The sequence below is a fragment of the Notolabrus celidotus genome, chromosome 15 (genome assembly GCF_009762535.1).
Source record: "Notolabrus celidotus isolate fNotCel1 chromosome 15, fNotCel1.pri, whole genome shotgun sequence".
NCBI lineage: Eukaryota > Metazoa > Chordata > Actinopteri > Labriformes > Labridae > Notolabrus > Notolabrus celidotus.
This window is the reverse complement of record NC_048286.1, coordinates 28,176,295-28,201,053: the sequence shown is the minus strand read 5'-3', so window position 1 is coordinate 28,201,053 and position 24,759 is coordinate 28,176,295. Positions and strand designations below refer to the sequence as shown.

The following is a 24,759-nucleotide window of genomic DNA, read 5'->3' as shown; positions in this document are numbered from 1 at the left end:
CAACACATCCCACAGCAAAGAAAGAAACTCTCCCCACATAGAAGTTGTCATCATGAGGTCCTTTTAACTCATCAGAAGTTGATGGTCCATAGCTGCTGCAATTTAAGCTCTCACTGAAATGTTTCTGTTAACTCAAGATTTGTATTGAATCAAGGTTAACAAGAGACTGATTTCCACTTTTATGGATGAAAGAACTCAAGTTGCATGAGCACAGCTGCTCCAGTAAGATTTTCGGTTCAGTGCAGCACACAGATGCACACTCAAACACACACAAAAAGGCAAAGTATGAACGCTGTCTGTACACTCCAGTGCACACAAATAATTTGACCATCAAAGTAATTGGACAAATGGTTTTCCTCATTTTTTCAACATGGGCCAAAAAAATGTCAAACCAGAGGAAGTTTAGCAAAGAAAGACAGAAAGAGTGTACCAAATGAGAATAAACAGAGTGAGAAAGAAGTGAAGCTGACAATCTGTTACTCACTTGTTTCCAGTTGTCGTAAATTATGAGTTTGCTGTCCTCGTCGTCGACTGTCACGCTGCACTCGTAGCCTTCACCTGCAGGCAGACACCCACGTTACACACATCGGCACACACAGAGTGATGAAAAACACCTCAACACACAGTGCCTGACACTGACATTCAATACTGAGAGCAACAGGAAAAATGTGGCAGTATGCAGCGTGGAGTGTGAGAGAATTGCGCTATTGACCAAATGTCAGTGGTTTAACTGCTGCCTGAAAAAGTTGACAAGTCAATCTGGGTTTTATTTATGTTCCTGACCTACTCTGGAAATGTTCAATCAACTTCATGAAGATGTTTCAATCAGGTCATGTGGCCATCTGGCATGTTTGGAATATGTTGCTGCAACTATTTTTAGAGCATGATGACACCCTCATCTATGTTTGCTCAACTTGAAAGGATAGACTAGGTTATATTCTTTATTTTACCTAATGCCAAAACATCTCATGAGAAGAACAAACTAAATGTTCAATGCAGTTTCCCTCCAACTAAAGGTATGGATGAGTATATATATTTTTTAAATGATTCAAAAGTTGGGCAACTACTTAAGACTCATTCAACAAAGGAAGTGTATCAGCTGGGGACCTCTGATAATTTATAATAATTGCATAGGATGACTAAGTTTTATTACTGTGCAAATCAACCATATCTGTAATTTATGAAGTATCAGCTCTGAGCAGCTTGTTGAAAAAGTAAAAAAGACATGATAAACAGAACACTTCACTTGTTATTTGTTGCTGGGGGTATTTTTACCCCCTTTTCTGAACTCTCAGGGTCAGATTTGAGGCTCATAACATTTGGACATATTTCATAGTCTGTCATTTCAAACCAAGTGGCAACCTCTGCTCCAAAAATATGAGTCCAATGCAGAAGTGCTAAAAACTGCAGTTCATTGAGGATCGGCTTGAGGCTGGCTCAGGAAGTACCGGAAACCACATACACACCAATTCAAAAAAGACGATCTTTACAGCAGAAATAAACATGTTTACAGCCTGGTACAAAAAACAAGTGTAGTCTGGATAGCTCATTTCTGGATCGGCACACACTGTACATGGGGTTCATTTTTTTCTACAAGGCAATTTCGAAGATATTGAGATTCTGAGTCTTCCAATGAGAGGCACAGTTGACTTGATTGACAGGCGGGAGCACTGTAGCTGTTGGCTAGGAGGCTCAAAGCTCGCCTCTTTAAGTCACAGTTGCTCGACAGCAGCAATATGGCTGCCACCGGCGATTGGCCTCAAAACAGCTCTTCAGAAACAGATGGGTGACGTCATAGATTCTACGTCCGTATTTTATACAGTCTATGTTTCAAACTGAGAAAACACCGGTTACCTGTGATGATGACTTTGTAGCATATCATCAATGGAGGATACTTCCAGAGTGCTCGGTTCCTAAATGCTTCAGTGTCTTAAAGCGACAGTAGCTGAAAAATGCTTCTTAGACTACTGCAGATCTATCAAAAGGGCAATATAAAGTCTGAAAGTGAGAGGTGCACAGTGTTGCCTCTCTGAATAGAATTTTAAAAAGAGCACAGCACTTTAACTATTGTTGTTTGGCAAATACTAAATCACCTGTGCAGACACTTTCAAATCAATATCTGTGACTGTTGAAATTAGAAGGGGAAGCCAGGGACTGGGCTCAGTGTGAACTGTTGTATTGCTCGGTAGCTTATAAATGTTATATGATACAAAGTTATAAACTTTACCCCAAAGCTTGTCCTAAAGTTTTAAATTCTCATTCTTTGAGGAAGTTTAACAGATGTGGACGTCTTCTTTTAGTTATGATTTCCTGCAGCGTTATCAATGGGACATGTTAGCAAATTCTACTACATAACATACTTTGCATCCCTCTTGTGAATCATTGACTGTATACATTTCTATATAAAGTCTAAGGTGAGCCCTAAACACTGACGTCAGGGGGTAATTCACAAATTACCAGAGGTCCCAGGGTAATACTAACCCTGTGTGATTAGTGCTTAAGAAGCTCTGTGGTATATATGAATCAAACATATCAGGCACTAACAACACAAATATTTTCAACAGGGTTAACCCTCCTATTATCCTTGGGGTCAATTTGACCCCATTAAATGTTTAACGTCTCTAAATTAATGACTAATATATTTTTTTTGGCTTCATATTTCATGACTTTTCCTAATTTAAAGGGGACAACTGTGAAAATGTCAAATTAAAATGTTGATATGTTCCAATTTCCTGTAAAAAAAAAATTACCCATCATTGTTCCTTGGGGTGAATTTGACCCCAGGCTGTTTGAGCTGTATATGACATAAGAAATATCAACATTTTACACACATTTGTTTTGGTTGTTTTGGATGATATTGAGGTCACTATAACAAAGGACACTTCCGCATGTGACTGCAGGAGCTGGGATCGAACCGCCAACCTTTAGATTGAGATATAGTATTTCCAGCCACCATGTCTCTAAAGACATTCAATGATGAGTCCTGTGTCATACGTTTTGATAACATAGAAACAAGGCAGAGCCAACGAGAGCATGACAAACTCACAGCAATTTGATGTTCTGTTTTACAAATTAAAGTCCTTTTAAATTCTTTAAATTGTGTTTATGCTTGAAATATGTTTTATTTAAAAGGCTACTTAGGTAGTCAACAAAGAAACACAAAGTACCTGATACATAAACCTAGGTAACAATCAGTTTCTGGAGGTTTAAGTTGCTGTGGTCAAATTGACCCTAAGGATAAAAGATGTTTGAAGGTAAAAGGAAGGTTAATTCTGTCTTTGTTTCCAGCTTATAATGTGTTTTGCTGACAATTATACAAATTAGAGTCTAGAATGCTGCAGAATAAAGCTTCAAAAGTTGGTTCGGGAAGCTGACTTTTCCTGACAAACACTGTAAAAAAATTGAAGGTGGATTCAAAATGTCCTTGTAAACCAAGTGGTTGTACTCTTAGCTAATTGCATCAACACACCCCAAGACAATCACTACCCGGAAGTGTGCAGAACCTTTTAAATAACCCAGAACAGCCCGAAGTAGGTGTTGAAAATCTCCTGTGATGAATGACACGTCTATGTTAAGAAACAAGTAAATCTCCGGGTGTTAATCAGTGCTGTCTTTTACAGGTAATTACTCAGTGAGGACACGTATTGATGGTGTACCGCTCACAGCGCTTAAGTGGTTTTGCAGCATCTGTTCAAAATCATCTTACACGTATTAATTAGGTAGGTGTTGATTAGTGTTTTTTTGACACTATCATTTTGACGTGTAGCTAGAAGAATATTTAAGCATATTGTTAAAAGCCGAGATGGAGACAAGAACACAGTCTTGGAAGCATGTACTAGCTTCTTTGATGAAAGTGCTTTTTATGATGCATGAATCTGACGGTACTACATGAGCAGAGATGAATACTTTATGTCAGGAGTCAGGGGCATGTCAGCTTTGTGCATGAGGGGAAGTTCACAGATCTCTTAGTGACACTGACATATTGATCGGCTGTTCAGGAGGTCGAGGAGTAGGACTGATTATCCTCTGTTCACTGGGAGATATATGAGAGAAAGACCTACAGACTGACTGACTGACTGATGGCTGACACAGCAGAGGGTAAACTATGGTTGAGGCTGTTTTTCACTGCTTAAGTATTTAACTCCTTCACAACAGTTTGCAGCGTTACAACCTTGAAGTAGATCACACTTTTTGAGCTACTGTTGAATTAACAGGACAAAGATCTATTGAATGCACAATCTGAAGTTAGTATGGTTGCCTTGGTCTGAGCAATGAGTTCTATCTCAAACTTTTTGATTTCTTCTTTGTAAATAAGTTTACAAAATGTTATTTTCCTCTCCTACTTCAAATAATATCAAAGTTAAGGTCATAATGCCCATCAGTACTCATCGGTTAGTGGAGTAATTTGAGACTATTGCAAAATCTCTGCGTTTTGCAATGCCTTTGTATCAAACAATGTTATTATTCCCGTTATGACGGACCAATCATAGCTAATCTCCAATCCTCTGTCCTGATTGGTTAAGGGGCGGCCCCTACTACGTCCTCCATTTGGTTATGAGTCCGGCACTATCATGACTGCACATGCCGATCTGTGATGGGGGGCTAAGAGGAAATCTGGTTGGGAGGGATAGTGTTGACATTCGAAGTCCCTCTCTCTGAACAGATGTTTACTCTGTGACTACCAACAGCAGCTTAAATATTGAATAACAAAAGGTATAGTATTCATTCAAGGCACCATACAGAAAGAAACAACTCTCACATCTTTCAGCTTAATATGAAGCTAAAGCTAGCAGCTAGTTGGATTTGCCGCGTTGTTCTGGACTCATAGACTGTATAAAATATGGACGTACGATCCGTGACATCACCCATCTGTTTCTGAAGATCTGTTTTGAGGCCAATCATCGACGGCAGCCATATTGCTGCTGCAATCATATTGCTGCTGTAAACATGTTTATTTCTGCTGTAAAGATTGGCTTTTTTGAATTGGTGTGTATGTGGTTTCGGGTACTTCCAGAGCCAGCCTCAAGTGGATCCTCAATGAACTGCTGTTTTTAGCACTTCCGCATTTGACTCATATTTTTAGACCGGTGGTTGCCGCTTGGCTGGACTACACAGCATCTATCACTTGTGCCGTGTTGCACAAATCGAAACCATGTCCCTCATTGGATTGTTCTCCAAAATGTAGGTTTGTTGCTTTCCTAAAACCAGGCTTTTAACAAATGGTTGTTTAGAGAGCAAGAGAAGGCTATCACCATTGCCTATGTCAGATGTTAATTAATCAGCACACACGTGGGGTTAAGGGCTGGCCAACCTGTCAACATTCTTTTGCCAAGGTTATGCCCCACTGGCACAAAACAAACACACTTTCTGGGCAGAATATAATGAAAGTGTGAGTGAGTTCTTTTTTTTTTTCTTTTTTAGATCAAGCATGAGGATAACAGGACTTAAAGCGACGCACTACTTGAAAGATTCACAGGAAAAGCCTGGCTCATAAAGAGAAATTTTCATCAATGGATGCATTCCTTGGGAAATCAGAAGAGGATTTCCAAACAGATGAGGTAACAGCTGATGAAATAACAAAGAAATGTACCACACTGCAGCCAGCAGTCATTAAGGTCAGCAGTCTGTGGTAATAGGCTAGCCTCAGACTCAGAGACTGCCAAATAAAAAAGTCTCATGGGGACGTATAAAACAGCGGCCATGGTTTAAAGATGTGCTTGTGCCAGCCTACTCAGGCTCAGAAAATACTTGTAGATCCATTGCACATCCTTTACTCTGAGTATGAACTTTTACAATCTGGAAGAAGGTACAGAGTCCCCAAGTGTAAATTGAATCATTTTAAAAACTCCTTTGTGCCGATCTCTATTAGAATTTTAAATAGTAAATAGCCTGTTACAGTTGGGACAGTGTTATGGTGCTCTCTCTTTAAGATTATGCTGTGAGTTGTATGAATGTGTACTATTTATTGCATTTTTCTTATTTATTTATGTGTTCTTGTGTCATTGTGGGGATTTTTGAAGGAGCAGGTAACATGTGCAGCACTGATGTCAAAGACAGATTTCCCTATGGGGACAATAAAGTACATCGTATCGTAAATGTGAAGCTTCAGCTTCCTTTGATGATTGCATGTTTTTTGCTAAAGCCTCAAATCAACAAAAAAGTTCTACCTATGATATTTATGGTCAGATTTACATACTAGTATATATATATCTAAAATATTGGAACTGAACTTTAATCAATTTTTGAAGTATTATCAGTCAACTTTTTGATACCGGGGTGATGGTGGCCTAGTGGTCTAAGCGCCCCACATGCAGAGGCTGTATTCCTCATCGCAGGGGTCGCTGGTTCGATTCCTGGCTGATCGACCATTTTCCTGCATGTCTTTCTCCACTCTCTACTCCCCACATGTCCTGTCTCTCTTCAGCTGTCCTAAAGGCAAAAAGGCCAAAAATATAATTTAAAAAATAAATAAATAAAAAGTTTTTGATACCATTCTAAGGCTAGGATAAAGAAGGCGGGGTTAACTTGGATATATATGACAAAATAAATATCTAACCAAAGAAAACACTGAGTCATGTGCACACATGATCAACAAAACTACTCCACTCCTGCTCAGTCTGTCTCATGTCATCTCAGCCAGCTCCTCTCAGCTCAGTTAGTTTGCTGTTAGCTTGTTTGCTGATAATCACGTCCTGCCTGTAATCTATCTGTATAGCTGTCTCCCTGCTCTTTGCACCACAGTGATCCTTTGTGCTGTCTCTGTCTGCACATCCACCGCTGAAGATGACAGCTTGTTGTCATTCTCCTTTTTCCTAACTGCAATGATGAAGATAAATTCATTCAAAAGTATATATTTGTTGTCCTTTAAATTCAAAATAAAAGTCTAGTGTACATCCTGTTTAGTGTGTGCAACCAAATCAACCTGTGATACCTGTAGTGCGCTGTTGCTTTGAATCATAAGTGAATGGTTTCAATGGACATGTTTAGTTTTTAGGTTAGATGGACATTATATGAAAATATAAACTACTTCTCATCATCGTGGTGACATGTCCCACACTGTCCCACTCAAACATACTCATATATTTGGCTTGTTGGCACCTGGTCACCCTACTTCTATATGTGTAATAAGCCCATTCACACAAAAACACACTCCCCCCATCAATATCCAGGTCTTTACCACATGCTTGTGTCTCAGAGTCTATAGAGAGGGATCTGTCTGACTGCCCAGCCAGAGATAAGGCGAGCGACGACTTCCCCACGCCAGTCTGTCCCAGTAGCACTATCCTTAACGCCCCGCCATGGCTGTGGTAAGAAGACTGTGCTGCGGCTGATTGGCTGAAGGACTCGTCTCGAGGCAACCCTGTGTCACTGATAGGCAACGTGGCAGGTTCATCCAATCCCGGGATCCAATCGCAGTCATCTGACACGGCTTCTTCCCTTCTCAGCTGGTGTTTGACGGGGAGGGGTGTGCTGCCACGTCGGAGGGGGGGTGCCGTGGTGAGAAACATACTGTACTGGAAGGAGATCGATAAAGAAAAGAAAAAGACATGAGTTTAATTAATGAATGAGCCATTCAGCAAAGAGAGAGTTCAAAGAGGTGACAGGTCTACCTGTCACACTTTCTATTCTAAATAAAGAACATGTTATCACTGAAGAATGGGGCAGCAGAGTTTCCACAATGTGTGTGCATGTGTGTGTAAAGAGGAGGAGGGTGATACCAGTGGAGGTGGGAGGAAAGATGCTGATAAAGACACAGCGTGGCAAAGGGAAAGCTTAAAGAGTAGGAGGGAGAGATAGTGTCTGCATGTGTACTTGTGAGTGTGTGTGTCTCGGTGTGTGTCTGTGTGTGTGGCAGCAGTAGTAATAAGGCCATAAATGTGGTCAGGTGAATCTAAACTGCACAATGTGCTCACAGAGCGTGAATTCATCCAAAAATAGGTCAACAAAAAGTCTTGATCTCTGTCCCTGGAGATTTAAAATGTAGAAGGCAGTCAGCGATTCTCTCCTGAAGAATAGTTTGGCTGAGAAAAGTGTGTTTGTGTGAGTAAGTGTGTGTGTGCCCATTTGCATAATAGTGTGTGGGCATGCAGCCACAGCAGGTCAGCCATGGACGACCCTCATCAATATTAATGCTGCAATTAATCCAGCACCAGCTGCACCCCTGGGTGTCTGTGTGGCCCAGCCTCTGCCTGTTACAGAGCTAAGTAGAGTATTGATGCTTAATTAAAGAGGAGAGACACAATAACATCAACACGTTAGAATACACAGCAGTCCAATTTAGCGTCCTCACAGTGGAGAGTCTCACCTATGAGAAAGACCTGAATCAGCAGCACTCTAACAGTGTCAAAGAGAAATACTCCATGAAGTAAGAGTGAATCTGAGGATGATTGTACGATAATAAGTACACAACTATTGTTGTGTTATATTTTGTGTCTGTGTAAATTTAAGGTACAACTTTATTCTTTTAGCATCCTTTAAATACTGCATTGTAAGCAGAATTGACTTTACATTGTTAACATAACATCAAACAGGTTTTTTAAAAAGTAGTTCTACAGAGGTTTATACTAAATATTACACCAGGGTAAAGTGAAGCAGAGTACATTTAGGTGCAATTACATTGTCTATAGCAGTGATTCTCAAAGTGAGGTCCTAGGACCCATGTGGGTCCGCAAACCATAGCGTGGGGGTCTGTGAAATAAATATAAAAAAAACCTATTTTTTTTATTTGTGCTTTGTCATTAAAAACAGCATATATACAGATGAGGACCATTTGTGCCAATAAAACCAGCATATTGTGCCAATTACTCCCACCCTAGTTAGCTTTGGGCCAATAGAAACTGATATGATTGTGACACTCACATCAATCTGTCACGTATCACTCATTCACACTTCACTCCGGTCACAACTGTTCCTGCTACTACTTAGCTTTGCCTACTAGCTCCCCAGCATGGAGCCGTTTCTAAATCAGATCACATCGTCAAGTGATGCTAAGCCCAAACTAGCTAAATTAAGACAATATGACGACAGGTATAGAGTTTGGTTTTTTTGAGAACAGTGGCAGGAGACCAAAATGCGTCATGTGTCTTCAGTTGCTAGCAAACAAAGCTATGAATATAAGGACAAACCTTAAGACTTTTTCCAGCAAAAGAGCGAGGAATACATCGGCAAGAATACACAGATGGAGAAGTGTTTTCTGTTTATCACTATGGAACAGGTCTGAAGTATTTAGATTGATAAGTTTTACAACACAAATAGTTCCAGGGGCATCTAAGAGTGCAAATGGTAGTAAGCATGTGCTTAATCTCTGTTACAATTATGAGGGGGTCCTTGGAAAATGTTCTCACCAGTAAGGGGTCCCTGGCCCCAAAAAGTTTGAGAACCCCTGATCTATAGAATGGGGTAATGTGTTATACAATATAATGCTGTGCATAGCATCAGGTTGAGTAATGTTAAACTGTGTAGATAAGCCAAGTCAAGTAATAGTAGTAGTTTAGTAAATAGGTTTAAAATATGTATAGGTATAAAGAGAAGAGCATGGTATCATAAAGTATTTTTTTTAGTAGAGGTGTGAAAAAATATCGATACAGCAATATATTGACCTCCAATATGATATCGATATTTCAACTCTTAATATCGATATTTTTGTGGTAATAAAAATTCACATTTTAGCCGAGTTGGAACTAAAATACAACTTCAGTATTTCAAAAACAATAAAGCGGAAAAGTTGTTTTCAATCAAATAGTTTTGACTTAATTTGTCCTTTCAATTTTGAGTAATATTGTGTGATTTACATTTACACCATCCTATTTTTTCTTAGTTAACTGTGTAGAATATCACAATATATCACAATCTTGTGATATCGTGATACATCGTAATACTATCATATCATGACCCAATTATCGTGATGCGTATCGAGAGGTCCTTGGCAATACTCACCCCTAGTTTTTAGTGTATTACACTTTATTTTTCCATTATCACCTGCATTGCCTAATAAACACCTGGTTGTATTAAACTCTTTATACTGATTTGTCAATCCACATAGTTTATTCTGAATAACAAGAGCAGCGCCAGTCAACAGCATACAAGATCATAAGAGGAATGTGACATGTTTAAGGGTAGATCATAATGCTTGGCAACAGTGACCGCTTTGTGAACATTCAGGAAACTTAAAGTTTCCAGAGTGCTGTCAAACAAGGATGTTTTTTTTGTATTATTAATGTAAATTTACTTTGACAGCACAACACAGTAGATCAGTAGTTTGTTGCTGACTAGTGACCAGCAGAGAAAAGAATGCCAGAGGACAAAAAACTGTGCAGAAACCAGAGAGGAATACTAAAAAAAAACATGGAGCTGAGTGAAGCACACTTCAATCAAATGGAAGAAAACAGGCATTGAAGCAACAACAAACCACAGCACAGTATGGGCTTTGGCAGTGTTGCAGGACTGGGGAGAGGAAAATGGCAACATTACAGTTACAGGGAAGAGGACGGTGTACAGGAACTGCTGTTATTTTCTGCACCTGGTAAAAGAGCCTACAGAAAAACACTAATATTTGGACTTTACTGTGAATGAAAATGTTAATTTTAATCATAATTTAACCCACTGGTAGGGTAGACTCAGGTACGCTGCTAAGAATACCATTGCCATGGAAGCACTACCAACCTTTAAATCAATAAAATGATCTTAGAATCAATTCTTATTGTGAATTGTTTAGGTTGATAGCTGAGTAATACGCTATAATGATAAGGTATGATGACCAGGTGAATGTGTGAAATACAATCCTGACAAGATGAGACAAGACCCAAAAGCAAGAAAAAGGGTCTTACTTTTGACCCTGCTTTACCCTGTTAAGGGTTCTATTTTAAATAATCACCTGATCCTATACTCTATACATTATACCCATAGACTGTATAAATAAATGGACGTAGTATCTGTGACGTCACCCATCTGCTTCTGAAGTGCTGTTTAGAAGCTGTTTGTTGGGGAGTGCCATATTGAAATGCTGAATTCAACCTCACTTCGTCCAAGCTAGTGTGAGGTAAAGAGGCAGGCTTTAAACTTTTCACTAACAGGGTGCCCACCTGTCAATCCAGTCAGGCATATCCCCATTTAGGCAAAACTTGTAAGTTTAATATCTTCAAAGATAACGAGTTTTAAGAAAAATCACCCCCGTTCCGTGCATGCCAATTGAGAAATTAGCTATTCAGACCTAAACTGTTTGGTGTTTCTGCAGAATGGCAGTTTTGGAGGTTGGTGCTTGATTACACCTTAGGTAGAGCAGCACAGTATAGTATAGTAAGCAATTTGCACAGAGTTGTGTATAGTGCTGTGTTGCTTTTAGGAATGGGTATGAATACTTGAGTACTCGGGTACTCGCCATTGACTCCATTATTCAAGCAGCATTTTGTTACTCGCATAACTTGAACTCATACGTGTGACCATGTGCTTTTTGTTTACGCCTAACTGAGTATACGAGGTAGGAAAATAATTAACGGGATATAAACGTATGACTTCTCCGGCCACGGCTTCAGCTTTAGTACACACTGAGTCAGATCTCAGCAAAAACAATAGTTTGACGGCAGCTATGGCAACTCTCTAGGAACATTATTATTCCACCGAAAGCAAAAGCACAACAAGTACAGAACCGTCTGCGACATGTCAGCTAAAAAAAGTGATGTCTGGAAGTACTTTGAAAAAAATGATGAAGTTAATGTGCAGTGCAAGATATGTGGCGTTAAACTTACATACCATAGAAATACTAGTTTGATGCTTAACCACATGCGCTTAAAGCACAAAGAGAAAACAGCGGAGACAGATAACAGGCAGTCTCACATCACGTCTTTTGTTAGCCCTGTTAGCACACGTTGTTGTGATGAAACCAGAGCGGAGAAGATTAGCCTGGTAATAACCAAAATGGACTTTTATTTATTTATTTATTCATTTTTGTTTATGGTTAAAAAATAATAATAATTGTGAGTACTCGAGTAGTCGTTCATTAGGTAATTCAAGTAATCGAGTACGATAAGATAAGATAATATATTACTTTATTGATCCCTCGGGTGGAAATTCAGTTGTTACAGCAACCCAGACATACAGGGTGTAAGTACAATCAAGAAAGAAGTTTCAATAAGTAAAAATAAAATAAAATAAAATAAGTAAAAATAAAAATAGATAAATAAAGCTACAAGGATTACAAGGATTACTGTAAATTCCCATCCCTAATAGCTATATTTAAGTATGATTTGGTTAAGTTATATATAGCATAATGAAGTATTCCATATTGTGTGTAACATCTGAAGAGAGTTAACATGGCATTGCTATATTTCTGAGTGGTCTATATTATCTATATGGTGTACTGCAAAGTAGCATGGTGTATAAAAGTATAACATAATAAGGTGAGCTGAAGTACAGCACAGAATAATAAAACACAGTAATATATGGTGAAGCTTAGAGTAGTATAACACACTGTAGCTCAGTTTTAAATGAAGAAGTATACTGTGGGACTATATGGTGTATCATAGTGGTATATGTGGTTGAGGTGTGGCTGCTAGTGACACAGTAATAAATGCTGACACACACACGCTCGCATTCATCATTCACACAGGCTCACCGAGGTAGCTCAATTAGGTTAATTGAACGAACTAATCAATTAAGCATGGCCTTTTCACTCAGCTGCGCTCAAGGGAGCTGTACATGCAGAGACAGGAAAGTGTGACCGCGGGCTGAACCGGCGTGTCAAGGGTTAATCTGCTTCTCTCGCCAGGCTGTCGAGAGAAACTAGGGCAAACAACAGCGCACAATACAAAATTAATACTACAAGGCAGTGTTTTTATTCTCCTCTCGTTATACAGCTCAATTTGACTGCCTGCTGCTCCTCTTCCTTCTGCAGCCTACTTCTCTCTAAAGCACTTTTAATTCCTCCAAAAACATGTTTACTGAACAGTAGCTCATTATAGAGGATCTATGAAGTAGTCCAACCTGGGGGAAGGACAGATCAATGGATCGACCACCTTTTAAGAACTGTAACCCTGACTAATACATTACAGAAATACTCACTGAAACATATATGATAGAAAATCCAATATGTAAGGCGTAAAAATAGCTACTGTGAGGCGCATAAAGGTTACAGAGAAGTCAGTGTTAAGCAGCACAGACACGCTGTCCGTTCAAAAATTCATACTCTGGTTGGAGAGATGAAAATATGCTCCATATTCTGACCTGAATTCCCCCACAGAGACAGTGTGGCAGAGAGAGAATCCAAAGTATGCCTCACACAAAAACAAAAGATTAGATCTCGTGCTCCTCACACATTGGAGGGTGTGTGTAGTGTAGGCTACCTGGCGCGCCTGTGTGTGTGTGTGTGTGTGTGACATCACTGCGAGAGTGCACAAGGTGGATAATGGAGGTTAGAAATATGGGTCGCCTTACCTGGTCAGCCATGGTTATCAAGAAGTCTTCTTTTTTTATGGATCAAGTGCTGTTATAGTTGAAACCACCTCCGCCGGGCTCAAGACATGTGTACTGGGTGCTGCTGCAGACCGCGTGCCGGGCATCACACTCAAAACGGCCGTAACGGACGGCGCACAAAAGAGACGCACCACATTGTGTCTATTAACATGGTGTTGTTCTCCCCCACGGCGGCGCGTAAAAACCTCCTCTGGTGACAAGGAAATGGGAGGTGAAGGCGCATGGAAGATTGAGAGAGCAGGCAGTGATGGTGTAAGTGGGATTGAAGGTGGATGAAGAAGAGGCTACACCTGTGTCTCCGTTTGGATGAGGAGGCGAGTACTTGAAGGAGGAAGAATGAGGAAAGACATCAGCACAACAACACATCCCCTCCTCTCCTTTTGGTGTCCCGGCGGCTGGCAGCTACTACGCTTCCCTCTCTCCACCTCCAGTTAATACCTGCATGTCTCTCTCTCTCTCTCTCTCTCTCTCTCTCTCTCTCTCTCTCTCTCTCTCTCTCTCTCTCTCTCTTTCTCCTGTAAAGTGTGTATTGGGGGCGCGTCCTTGAGTCGGTGGTTAAGTGATGTATATGTTATGTTGGACGTGGAGGAGCGACCTTCCCCTCCATCGTCCAGAGTAAATATCAGACACAGTTGTTCAGGTTCCCCTTCAGATGTGGGTCTTTGTGAAACACCGGTCCAGGGCTTTTCCCGGTGTGTGTTTTTTTCAGACAGTCTGGTTTTGTAGCTTTCAGGTTCGGAGGCCAGCAGAGGGAGCCAGAGAGACGCTTCTTGTAGATGCTGCCGCTATTGTAAGCCTGTGAAGAGGAAAGAGGAATTGCTGTGCTACTGCTACCTCAAATAACCCGAATATACTATTTCTAGACTAAGAGCCTGAGTGAATAACTCAGAGAAACAGGGCTATGGAATAACTGATGAGAAATGACGTGTTTTTACACATAAACACTATTTTACACAAAGGCAGATAGTGGCGTTTTCTAACAACTGTTTTGATTCTACCTGAGAAAATATGCAATAGAATATTTGGAATACCTTCCAAATGATGTTAGTTAGCCAGAATTATAACACCGTTTCTTTATTAGCATAGAAAAACAGTATGAGATGGTCAAGACTGACGTGGCTACTGGTTGGATGCAGGATACAAAGCAAACAGCCTAGAAGTAAGGAAAAAAAGAGCAGACAAAGGAAGAGTGAACTTAACCAACAAGAAGTTTTAACCAAGTGGCAACGTCCTGTGTAAAAATATGAGTCCAATGAGGAAGTGCTGAAAACTGCAGTTCCTCGAGTGTCCGCTTGAGGCTGGCTCTGGAAGTACCGGAAACCACATACACACCAATTCAAAAAAGCCGATCCTTACAGCAGAAATCAACATGTTTACAGCCTGGTACAAAAGACGAGTGTAGCCTGGATAGCTCATTTCTCGATCGGCACACACTGTAGGGGGGTGAAATTTTTTCTAATGCAGCAATTTCAAAGATATTGAGATTACGAGTCTTCCAATGAGAGGCACAGTTGACTTGATTGACAGACGGTAACACTGTAGCTGTTGGCTAGGAGGCTCAAAGCCCGCCTCTGTACGTCACAATTGCTCGACAGCAGCAATATGGCCTTAAAACAACTCTCTAGAAACAGATGGGTGATGTCACGGATACTACGTCTATATTTTATACAGCCTATGGACAAGACTGACGTAGGCTACTGGTTGGATACAGGATACAAAGCTAACAGCCTAAACAGTAAAGAACGAAAGAGTAGACAAAGGAGGAGTGAACTTAACCAACAAGAAGTTGAACTGAAAACTATGCAACACCTATAGTAGGTTGTAACATTTGGAAACGCTTGCCAAAGGGCACGGTAAAGCTACCAGCTGACTAGCTTTTAAAGAAACATGTTTTAAAAAATGGGAGATGTGTGTGGAAGACCTTTATAGTAATTCAACGTCAACAGAGAACCAGGAATTGAAAGAAGCCTCTTTTTAGTTTTACTCCATGCAAAACATCTCTTAGAGATAAGTACCACTGCCCCACTTTGTCACAACTGACTTCTTGCTTTAGATTTACAGTGAATGCACCAAGCCTTGCTGGCAACCATCCCAGCTGTGCCTGGTCTTATTGATGTGGGTCAACACATCCCATGAACACTCACAAAGCAGTCCCTGTTGACAAGCATTACAATTCCACCCTTAAACATGTCACACTCCTCTTATAGCCTCGTATGCTGTTGTCTCATAATCATTAATTTAGTTTCTTTCAGCGCTTTGGAAGGAGCAATCATTATTAATTCATTGATACACGGATACGTAGTTACAGGGCTTCAAATGAGGCACAGGGCATAACCAAGTGGCAACCTTCCATGTTCTTGTATGGAAATGATGAATTTCACACAATGAGGCATCATTAGGGATCAGCTCTGCATCTTTGCCTCTTGTTCGAACACACAAAAGTTAGGTTGAGTCAGAATTTCAAAACAGGCAACTGCCATTAACAAGCTTCAAAACTAATCTCTAAAAAACAGCAGGTGATTTCACTGGGACTGTGGTCACATTTGTACAGTCTACAGGCATCAATTAACTTTTTTCAGCTGAAGTTGGGATGTAACATTGAACCCTGTCCCTTTCATTTCAGTAACTCATTTATTTTCAAATGAGCTTTCTCTCTGAAGCCATGTTCTTCATGAACAGAGGAAACAATTGATCTTTTGCCAGTAAAAAGAATATGTCTATCTATCTATCTACTGCAAAAATGTGCATAATGCTTTGAGTTAGCCTTTCCTGATCCTTTTTTTGACACATAATGATGTTTGCATGCGCCGAGTTAACAATAAAGCTGATGGTTTATTAACATCAAATAGAATAATCATTCTTCATAACAAGTCAATCGATTAAGAGATGGATCTATGTTAATCACGGATGTTTTCAAATGATAAAAGTTCATAGTTTATTCATAGTTGTACTTCAAAAGCATCAAAGATTTAAAAAATGAAGTATTGACCAAGACATCCCACTCTGTCCCCATATTGTCCCCAATTAGTTACACAAAGACACGGCTGAACACAGAAGCTGATGTCTTTTGCTATAGGTTTAAATGCAAACCATGTCTACATGTAAGCTTGCAAAAGCTGCACAACAGTGTATTTAAGTCATTTGTTGGGGGTGGATGTTTCTGCTGATGTTTTATCAAGGACATCACCAGCGCTGCACAAATAACACCCATCTCTGACCGTGTGCATTAGCTAACTGCATGGCACTCTGACAGGAAAATTCATTGCCTTGGTTGATTTATTTGTGAAAACGCCGTTTCAAACTGACAACATCTCAGCGGCAGATCATATCTGTCAAATATGTGGGAAATAAAAATCAGCTTTTCACAACACATCAGATCTTTCCATCACAGACAGATCCCAGAGTTCAGACTTTCTGTGGTAACTTTGAATCCAGTTTACTGGTCACAGTGACTGGAGTTTTAAATTAGAAATAAAACATTCTTTCGCTCTTTGCTTTTAAGAAGTTAAACTGTGTATTGAAGACAGATTGGTACACATGCTGAAGCTTATCAGAAGCGTAAAACACTTGCTTATTTTAGTGATGTCTTTTCTTTTGGTGTTTAAATTTATCTAAAATGTACAACCTCAAATCTAAAAATTGTTTTAAAAAAAATTGATAGTTTGAAAATCATTTAAAGCCTATATTATGTTAAATCTGTAAAATTTTATAGTTTTAGGAAAATATATATATGCTCATGTTAGATTTGATTCCAGCAACACTAATTAAAAAAGTTGTAGACGGTCATGTTCACTTTGTAAATCACTTTTTCTTTTAATAACACTGTGAATGCTTAGGAGCTGGGGAGACAACTTCCTGAAGTTTTGAAAGGAAATTAAATGTCCCATTCTTGCCTAAAAGGAAATTTAAGCTGTTCAACACTTCAGGGTCTCCTGTATTTTATTTGTCATTTTATCATGCATCAAATGTTTTTAATGAGTGAGGCAGTTTAGCGCCTGGACTCTTCTACTACAGAGCCATGCTGTTGCAATTTGTGCAGACTGTGGTTGTGTATTGTCTCGTTGAAATATGTTTGGTCTTCCGTTATAAAGGCTTTGCCTGGATGGCAGCATATAATAATAATAACTGGTATTTATATAGCACCTTTCAAGAAACCCAAGGTCGCTTCACAGGGTCAGGTAGGGGGTCTGGGGGGTAGGTGGGGATGTCTAATGGGGAAAGGCCTTGAGGAAAAGGTGCGTTTTGATTGCTTTCTTAAAACTGTCCAGGGTTGGGACGCTGCAGATGTCGGGAGGGAGAGAGTTCCACAGAGTAGGGGCTGCCACACTGAAGGCTCTGTCTCCGAAGGTCCACAGCTTAGTCCGAGGGATGGAGAGGAGTCCCAGGTAAGAAGACCGTAGGTTCCGGGATGGAGTGTGTTGGTGGAGGAGGTCAACCAGGTATTGGGGGGCGAGGGCATGCAGGGATTTGTAGGTGAGGAGGAGGAGCTTATAGGTAATGCGGTACTTTACAGGGAGCCAGTGGAGGTGAATGAGAGTGGGGGTAATGTGTTCTTCCAAAACCTGAACAAACTGTTGAGCATTGATGATGCCTTACAAGATGTGTCAGCTACCCATCTCATGGAAATGTCCATTGGTCTCTTTCCTCTTTTGAGCAGAGTACAGAGCCCATGCAGTGATTTCACTTACAGAGTCCTGCTGCTTTCTAATGCAGTGCAAGGGCCCAAAGTTCACGGTCATCCGGTACTGGTTTTTGGGCTTATCCTTTTTGTACAGAGATGTTTCCAGATTCTCTCAGTCTCTTACTGATATTATGCACTGTAGATGATGAAATTCACACATTTTAAAATGTAGGCACTTAAGAACATTATTCTGAAATTGTTGGACTATTTGCTCACTCAATCTCTCAGGGAGTGGTGAACTTCTTCTCATGTTATTATGAGTGTCCTTTTTACACCCTGTCATATTACTAGCCTGTTGAAAATGAATCTAAAAATGTTCAGTGTTTTCGTTGATCCTCATCCAACTTTTTTGGAATTGCTTGCATCAAATTTAAATTGAGCATATTATCTTGTTGAGGAATAAACAGACTGAAGTTAAAATTGAATCAACTTTAATATTACATAAAAGGTTCAGCAAAAAGAAAACAGTCATCACTCTTCCAAGAGGGTCGCATGAACAGCACACAAACAAAGTCTGACAGTCTAACACAGAAAGAAGATTCAACACTTTTTATTGCCTGCCTAGAAAGATAGCTGTCTGTGAAGAAGAAGAAGAAGAAGAAGAAGAAGAAGAAGAAGAAGAAGAAGAAGAAGAAGAAGAAGAAGAAGAAGAAGAAGAAGAAGAAGAAGAAGAAGAAGGTGTTCTCAGTAGCTGGATAGTTGAGTTCCCTCCTCTCTGTTCTCTTCACTCCCTTTTTACCCTAATTATTTGCAGCTTTAATTTCACATGAAATATGAAAGTAATAAAAGTTCACCAGGTACAAGCAGCACAAGCAATAATGTATCATGATTATATTGGTTTTTTTTCCCATTAAACTAAACACATTTCATATCTATACTAAATTAAATGTCCATCACACATGTATTCTTCACAGAACATTTGTTTCAGTTTTAAAATGTGATTTGTTTTCTTTGCATTATTTTCAATTAAATATAGTGCTTTAGTTATTTGAAACCATCACAACCTGTTATTGTCAGCATTTTACTCAGAGGCCATTGCTTCTTTTTTGATTCGTTTTTTGTTTAACAGCTCTTCCCTCTTTCCTTTTCTTTATGCCCAAACAGATTGGTAGGTGAGTTGAACTTTACACTCCCAGATGCAGTGAAATGGGTTTACTGACATTTTTGAGTCTCAGATTAAATTTTTTCATGACCTTTTTGTGAACATTCAGTGTCCTCTGGGGAAATGTAATGATATTAGTTAATACTGTTCATTTCAAACAGTTAATAGATGTATAGTATGTATTTTTGGGATGCCTATGTAGGGACACAAGGTGCCCTGTACTGTTTCATACTTGCAGTACTCTCTGAAATATAGAGTTTAACTCAGGAAGACCAAACCTCTTTTATCAGTAATTATAAGCCGGCTTTCTTACTGATCTTCAGTTTGTGTAAGAAGCTTGATTTTGATTGTTGCAACCCCTTGATGACGGTTGTTAACTTTCACTAACATGAGCAGCATGTTACATGCAACAGATTGCAACAGCACCAAACTGATCACACGTCATGTCAAATCAATCTGCAAAAAAAGAGTTCCAGCACATTTTGCTTTTGTTTGTTGACACCATTCACTTAAAACCTTTTAAATTGTGTTTTATTTACTGTTTGTTATTTAAACTCTGTTTGTTTTTAATGTTGTAAGGTGACCTTGAGTGCCAAAAAGGGGCCTATAAATAAAATGCATTATTATTATTATTATTATTATTATTATGATTATTACCATAGACCATAAGGTGAGGTAAAACTGTAAATTTCTGCAAGCATCATATTGGTAAACAATGTGTTTAAAACACTAGTTTCATTTAGCATCCTAAGTTGGCATTGGACATTTTCATATTGGATCCTGTTAAGCAACATTAGCCGGTAAGTGCGATTATAAGTTACTGATCTCCACATAGAGACTGAAACCATGAGTGGTGGTGATGATAGCAGCAGGGTTCAAAGTTGTGATATTTGCCTTGTTTATTTTTAAAGGTGTGCAGAGGTCAGAGAAGGACAGCTGAAAGAGGACAGTTTCATGTTAAATGTTTTTGGGGCATTTTTGCCTTTATGACAGGACAGCTGAAGACAGACAGGAAACGTGGGGAGCAGAGAGTGGGGGAAGACATGCAGCACATGGTCGCGGCCAGGAATCGAACCGGCGACCTCTGCGACAAGGGCCACAGCCTCTCTATGTGGGGCGCTTAGACCACTAGACCATCCCCCACTGTGACTATTTTCAATAACTGTTTACATAAATCCTTTTAAATCAATAAAATAATATTTTAATCAATAGTTTTTGCTGACGTTTTTGTATTTTAAGTTAGTTGCCAGGTAACAAGCTGGGTAATGTATGGTTAGCTGGGTGTTTGAGTCTTGTGTCAGCCTGTCAGGATTCTATTTCCCATAAGTTCCTGCTCACCATAAATGATCCCTTACTTAGACAAGTATTAAAACATTCAAGACCAGATCCTTGTACTGAGAAGTTTAGACCGTTGTTAGCTCTTCCATGGCAACAGTATTCTTGTCAGTCTACTCAGGTTTGAATAAACAGTAAACTGAACATTTTTATTCAGAGTAAAGTCTCAACATTTGGGTTTTTCCATTCAAATGTAGAAAATAACAGCAGCACCTGTCTACGGCCCTCTTCCTTTCACTTCAACCAGTCCTGTAACTCAGCCAAAGATCAAACCATGTTGTGGTTTGGTGTTTCTTCATGTCTGTTTTCTTCAATTTTGTTGTCTCTTTCACATCCCTCACAAGTCTCTGCCCGGTTTTAACACTTCTCATCTTCTACGGTCTGCTGGTGATCAATCAGCCTTTCATCACCAATTTGCTCTCCAAATAAATTGAGAATAATATTTGAAATATCCTCCCTGTTAGTTACAGATGCTATCAGAACGTAAGATTATTGTCAGGTAGTCAACAGGAAGAGCTGAAATCATAAACAGTTCACTTGATGTGCCCTAAATCCTTTTTGCAGACTGATTTGATATCTTTGACTTGTGATCAGGTTGACTCTGGCATCTTTTGCCTTTCAGAGTTAATAACCATGGTCAAGGGGTTTTGGCCAATCAGAATAAAGTGCTTTATACAGCCGGGTAATAAGCACTCTGCCATCTGCATGTTGCTGAAAGAAAACAAAACAGAAAGATGTAATAAAAGGAAATTTTAGACAAAGATAAACTGACCTCTTTTGTCCAAAAGTGACTTTTCATGTTGCTGTAGGAAACAGCAAATGAGCGACTGATTTCAGACACCGCCTACTCGTCTTCAGCTCTTTGTATTAAACACTCCCCCTGTGGGATTTGAACAGTGTTCAATGATAGTGAATGAATAGACGTCCCTTTAAGGCTATTAAGAGGTGAGTGTTCATTCTCTCTGTCCCACTCAAATAATCAATACCTCTTCAAAATTCCCATCAGAACAACGAGAGGTCCCCTCTGTTATAATAACCACCTCCTCAATCAGTTGGATATTAATCTCCTCTTAGTCTTTTTAGCAGCAGTTCTGCTCACTGTGGTCTCAGCTGGCTGAGCTCAGAGTGTTTTCAAAAACTACATCAAGCCTCGAGACACGTCAGACCTCAGTAAACACCCTGAAAGAAAACGGGAAAGATCCTCTCAATGGGCCCGCTGAGCATGACTTATATTTGAATCCCTCACTAATCTGCTGACTTAATTAAGTCTCATCAGGACATCAGAGCTCGTGAACTGTGAGAGAGGATCACAGCGTAGACAGATGACAGAGATAAGTGCTCTCATTACCCACCAAGACGGTATCGACGAACACTGCCAGCTCCCTGCTAATAGAAACACTCCGCTCTGTCATTACAATGTGCAGCAGTGCATTCTGGGACACGTCAGGAGGTCAAGAGGTAACAAAGGTAGGATTTATGGCTGGCAACAAGATGACAGCTTAAAGGTCAGACATGATGTATTTATAGGGGTCACGTGCCGCCTACCATGACAGGTCATGATAACAACACGGCTGTTACTAAATTACTTTTTTGCATCCAATAATATTAAAGTGGGCTTCTATAAGTTTGACTGATTGGTTTATGGACTGCAATTATGCAACTCCTATGAGTCTATGGTGTGTGGGAATAGCGTGTGACGATGCTGTGCAAGAATCATAATCATCATTCACATTCTCACACTCTGAACTGTGTGCCTTTGGGAGCAATTTGTGGTTCAGTATTCCGTACAAGGACACCAGAACCGACAGAGTGGGGTAGCAGGGGATAGTAGTGCTGTAGTCAAGACCACATTGATCGAGACCAAGACATGTTAGAGATCAGAGTGCAACGAGACCAAGAGCAAGACCAAGACATTTAATGATTGAGACTGAGTCAAGACCAAGACCAAGACCAAGACCATATTTATCAATGAAAAATCACGGTGAGAGTTAACAAAATAAAGGACTTATGTTTATTTTATTTAAGTTTGCTTCAAATACAATCAAAAACAACAAACAAGGTTTGGTTTTGCGTTTGTTGCATTTCTTTTGACGCGCTGTGAGATAGTTTATTGCTTAATTAAACGACTTAGCAGACATCTCTGGTCACCAGTGGCGGTTCTGGAGAGGGGCCAACAGGGGCCAGTGCCCCTGTAAAACTGAACCTTGGACCCCCCCTGTGGCCACCCCTCCACACCAAAATAATATTATACAATAATAAAAGCTTCGGTATCGTGCTGATGTTACAGGCAGAACACATGCGTGTGGCACTTGGTTCCAGTCCCTTAGAGCGCTAAGGGACTCATGTTGAGTGTAAACAGCCAAACAGCTGCTGTCAGTCTGCATTTTGATCTAGTACACAGTAGTATATATGTCTAGTATATAGGGATGCACTGATGTTTTGCCAGTTTGTTCTCAGCCTGTCCTCGCCCTTCTCAGTCTCTTTTGATCAGGGTTGAATGTGTCCCTCTGACAACACCCTTGGCCCCAGCCTGGCCCCCCAAGTAAAATTGGTCTAGAACCACCACTGCTGGTCACGGGCACACAAAGTCTCTCCTCCTGTCGTCTGTCTCTGATCATTGACGCTTGAGAGCAGTGGACGTCACTCACCGTAGCGCCGCAAAAGTGGTGGCTGTAACAGATGGGGAGAAAAGGAATGAATTGAGAAAGGGGGGTCCTCTCTTATCACAGTAATGACAGTGACACAGAGTGCATCAGGCAAAGTCCGCCCAGTCCGAGACCAAGACAAGACCAAGTAAAAATGCTTTTGATTCCGAGACGAGACCTTAAATAAGCGGTCTTGAGACCGGTCTCAAGGGCAAGACACGTCTCGAGTACTATAACACTAGGGGATAGTACAACAGATCTTAGTAGAAAAGCTGCCCTCCTCTGATCTCTGTTTACAGATTCTATATAAAAATATAGAATCCTTCTTTTGCTGTGGAGAGTGCTGTGGTTTCTGTTAGTCGTGTGTTAGTTGTCATAGTACTATTGAGCAGTCCCGTATCAGCTGGCTTCAGTGTATATAGGAAAAACAAATAATAAAAGCAGAACACAATCCACCCCCGACTCCCATCAGAGTAAATCTGTTGAGGATTTATTTATTATCTTTAGAAACAGGTACCTGCATGCAAGTGCAGCTAATGATCTGTTTGAGATCAACTGCTTCAACTTGAACCACAAATCTAAGTATCAAAGTAATCAGTATTTAGATTCCCCAAGCTTCCTGGCATTCATTAGAAATGATGGATCTGATTGGATGGATCATTCAGCAAACAAGTCTTTTAAAAGTTCTTATTTTACCCCTGAGGGCAGACCTGCGAAAGCTTGAATTTACACAATTTGTAATTATTCTTGTTCTTGTAATCTTTTTCTTTCCATGCTCCCACTCTATGGAACAGTCTCCCTGCTGGCATTAGATTAGCATGTTTCATTGATGTATTTAAAGCAAAGCTGAAGACCCACCTGTTTACTGTTTTTTACTGCTGATGTTTCTTATGGTGTGTTGTGTCTCTTTTTGTTATTTGTTTTAAGCTTTGTAAAGCACTTTGATTGAAAGCGCTCTATAAATAAAATGATTATTATTAGTATTATTACTCATTGCTTGTTTCTCTAAATTGACACTTTGCAATGCAGTATACCTATCCACTAAACATGAGGCTGAAGGCATACACAGCTGGCTTAGCTCGGCTAGGCCTAGCTTATGAACAGTTACCTATAGTTTAGCCCATAGGTAATAAAATTCAAATTCAGGCTATAAGGTAAGAGGAGCAAAACTTGAGGTTTTATATGAGCTGCTTGTAAAAGATTGTGTTAAAGCAGCTATGAAAAACTTTTTTGGAAGGATTTTGGTGTCCTTTGTGGTCGAAGGTTAGTCTTAACTTCCACATGCATGTATGGCATTTATGAGAACAATTTCTCCCTGCCTATTTTAACCAAGCGGCAACCTCCGGTCTCAAAATATGAGTCCAATTCGGAAATGTTAAAAACTGCAGTTCATTGAGGATCCGCTTGAGGCTGGCTCCGGAAGTGCCAGAAACCACATACACACCAATTCAAAAAAGACGATCTTTACAGCAGAAATAAACATGTTCACAGCCTGGTACAAAAGACCAGTGTAGTCTGGATAGCTCATT

The 24,759-nt window shown here is 39.9% G+C and overlaps 1 protein-coding gene across 1 annotated transcript in view; it reads right to left on the bottom strand.

Moving 5' to 3' along the window:
* rem2 (RAS (RAD and GEM)-like GTP binding 2) overlaps positions 1-13,764 on the bottom strand; it is a 51,267-nt gene extending 37,503 nt beyond the window's left edge. The window contains exons 1-3 of the mRNA XM_034703404.1: positions 13,429-13,764; positions 7,178-7,514; positions 485-558 (exon numbers count right to left, since the gene is read on the bottom strand). Of these exons, the coding sequence (XP_034559295.1) occupies positions 485-558; positions 7,178-7,514; positions 13,429-13,440 (423 nt within the window). The 5' untranslated portion in view covers positions 13,441-13,764. The remainder of the gene's footprint in view (positions 1-484; positions 559-7,177; positions 7,515-13,428) is intronic.
* Between the last annotated feature and the right edge of the window lie 10,995 nt (positions 13,765-24,759).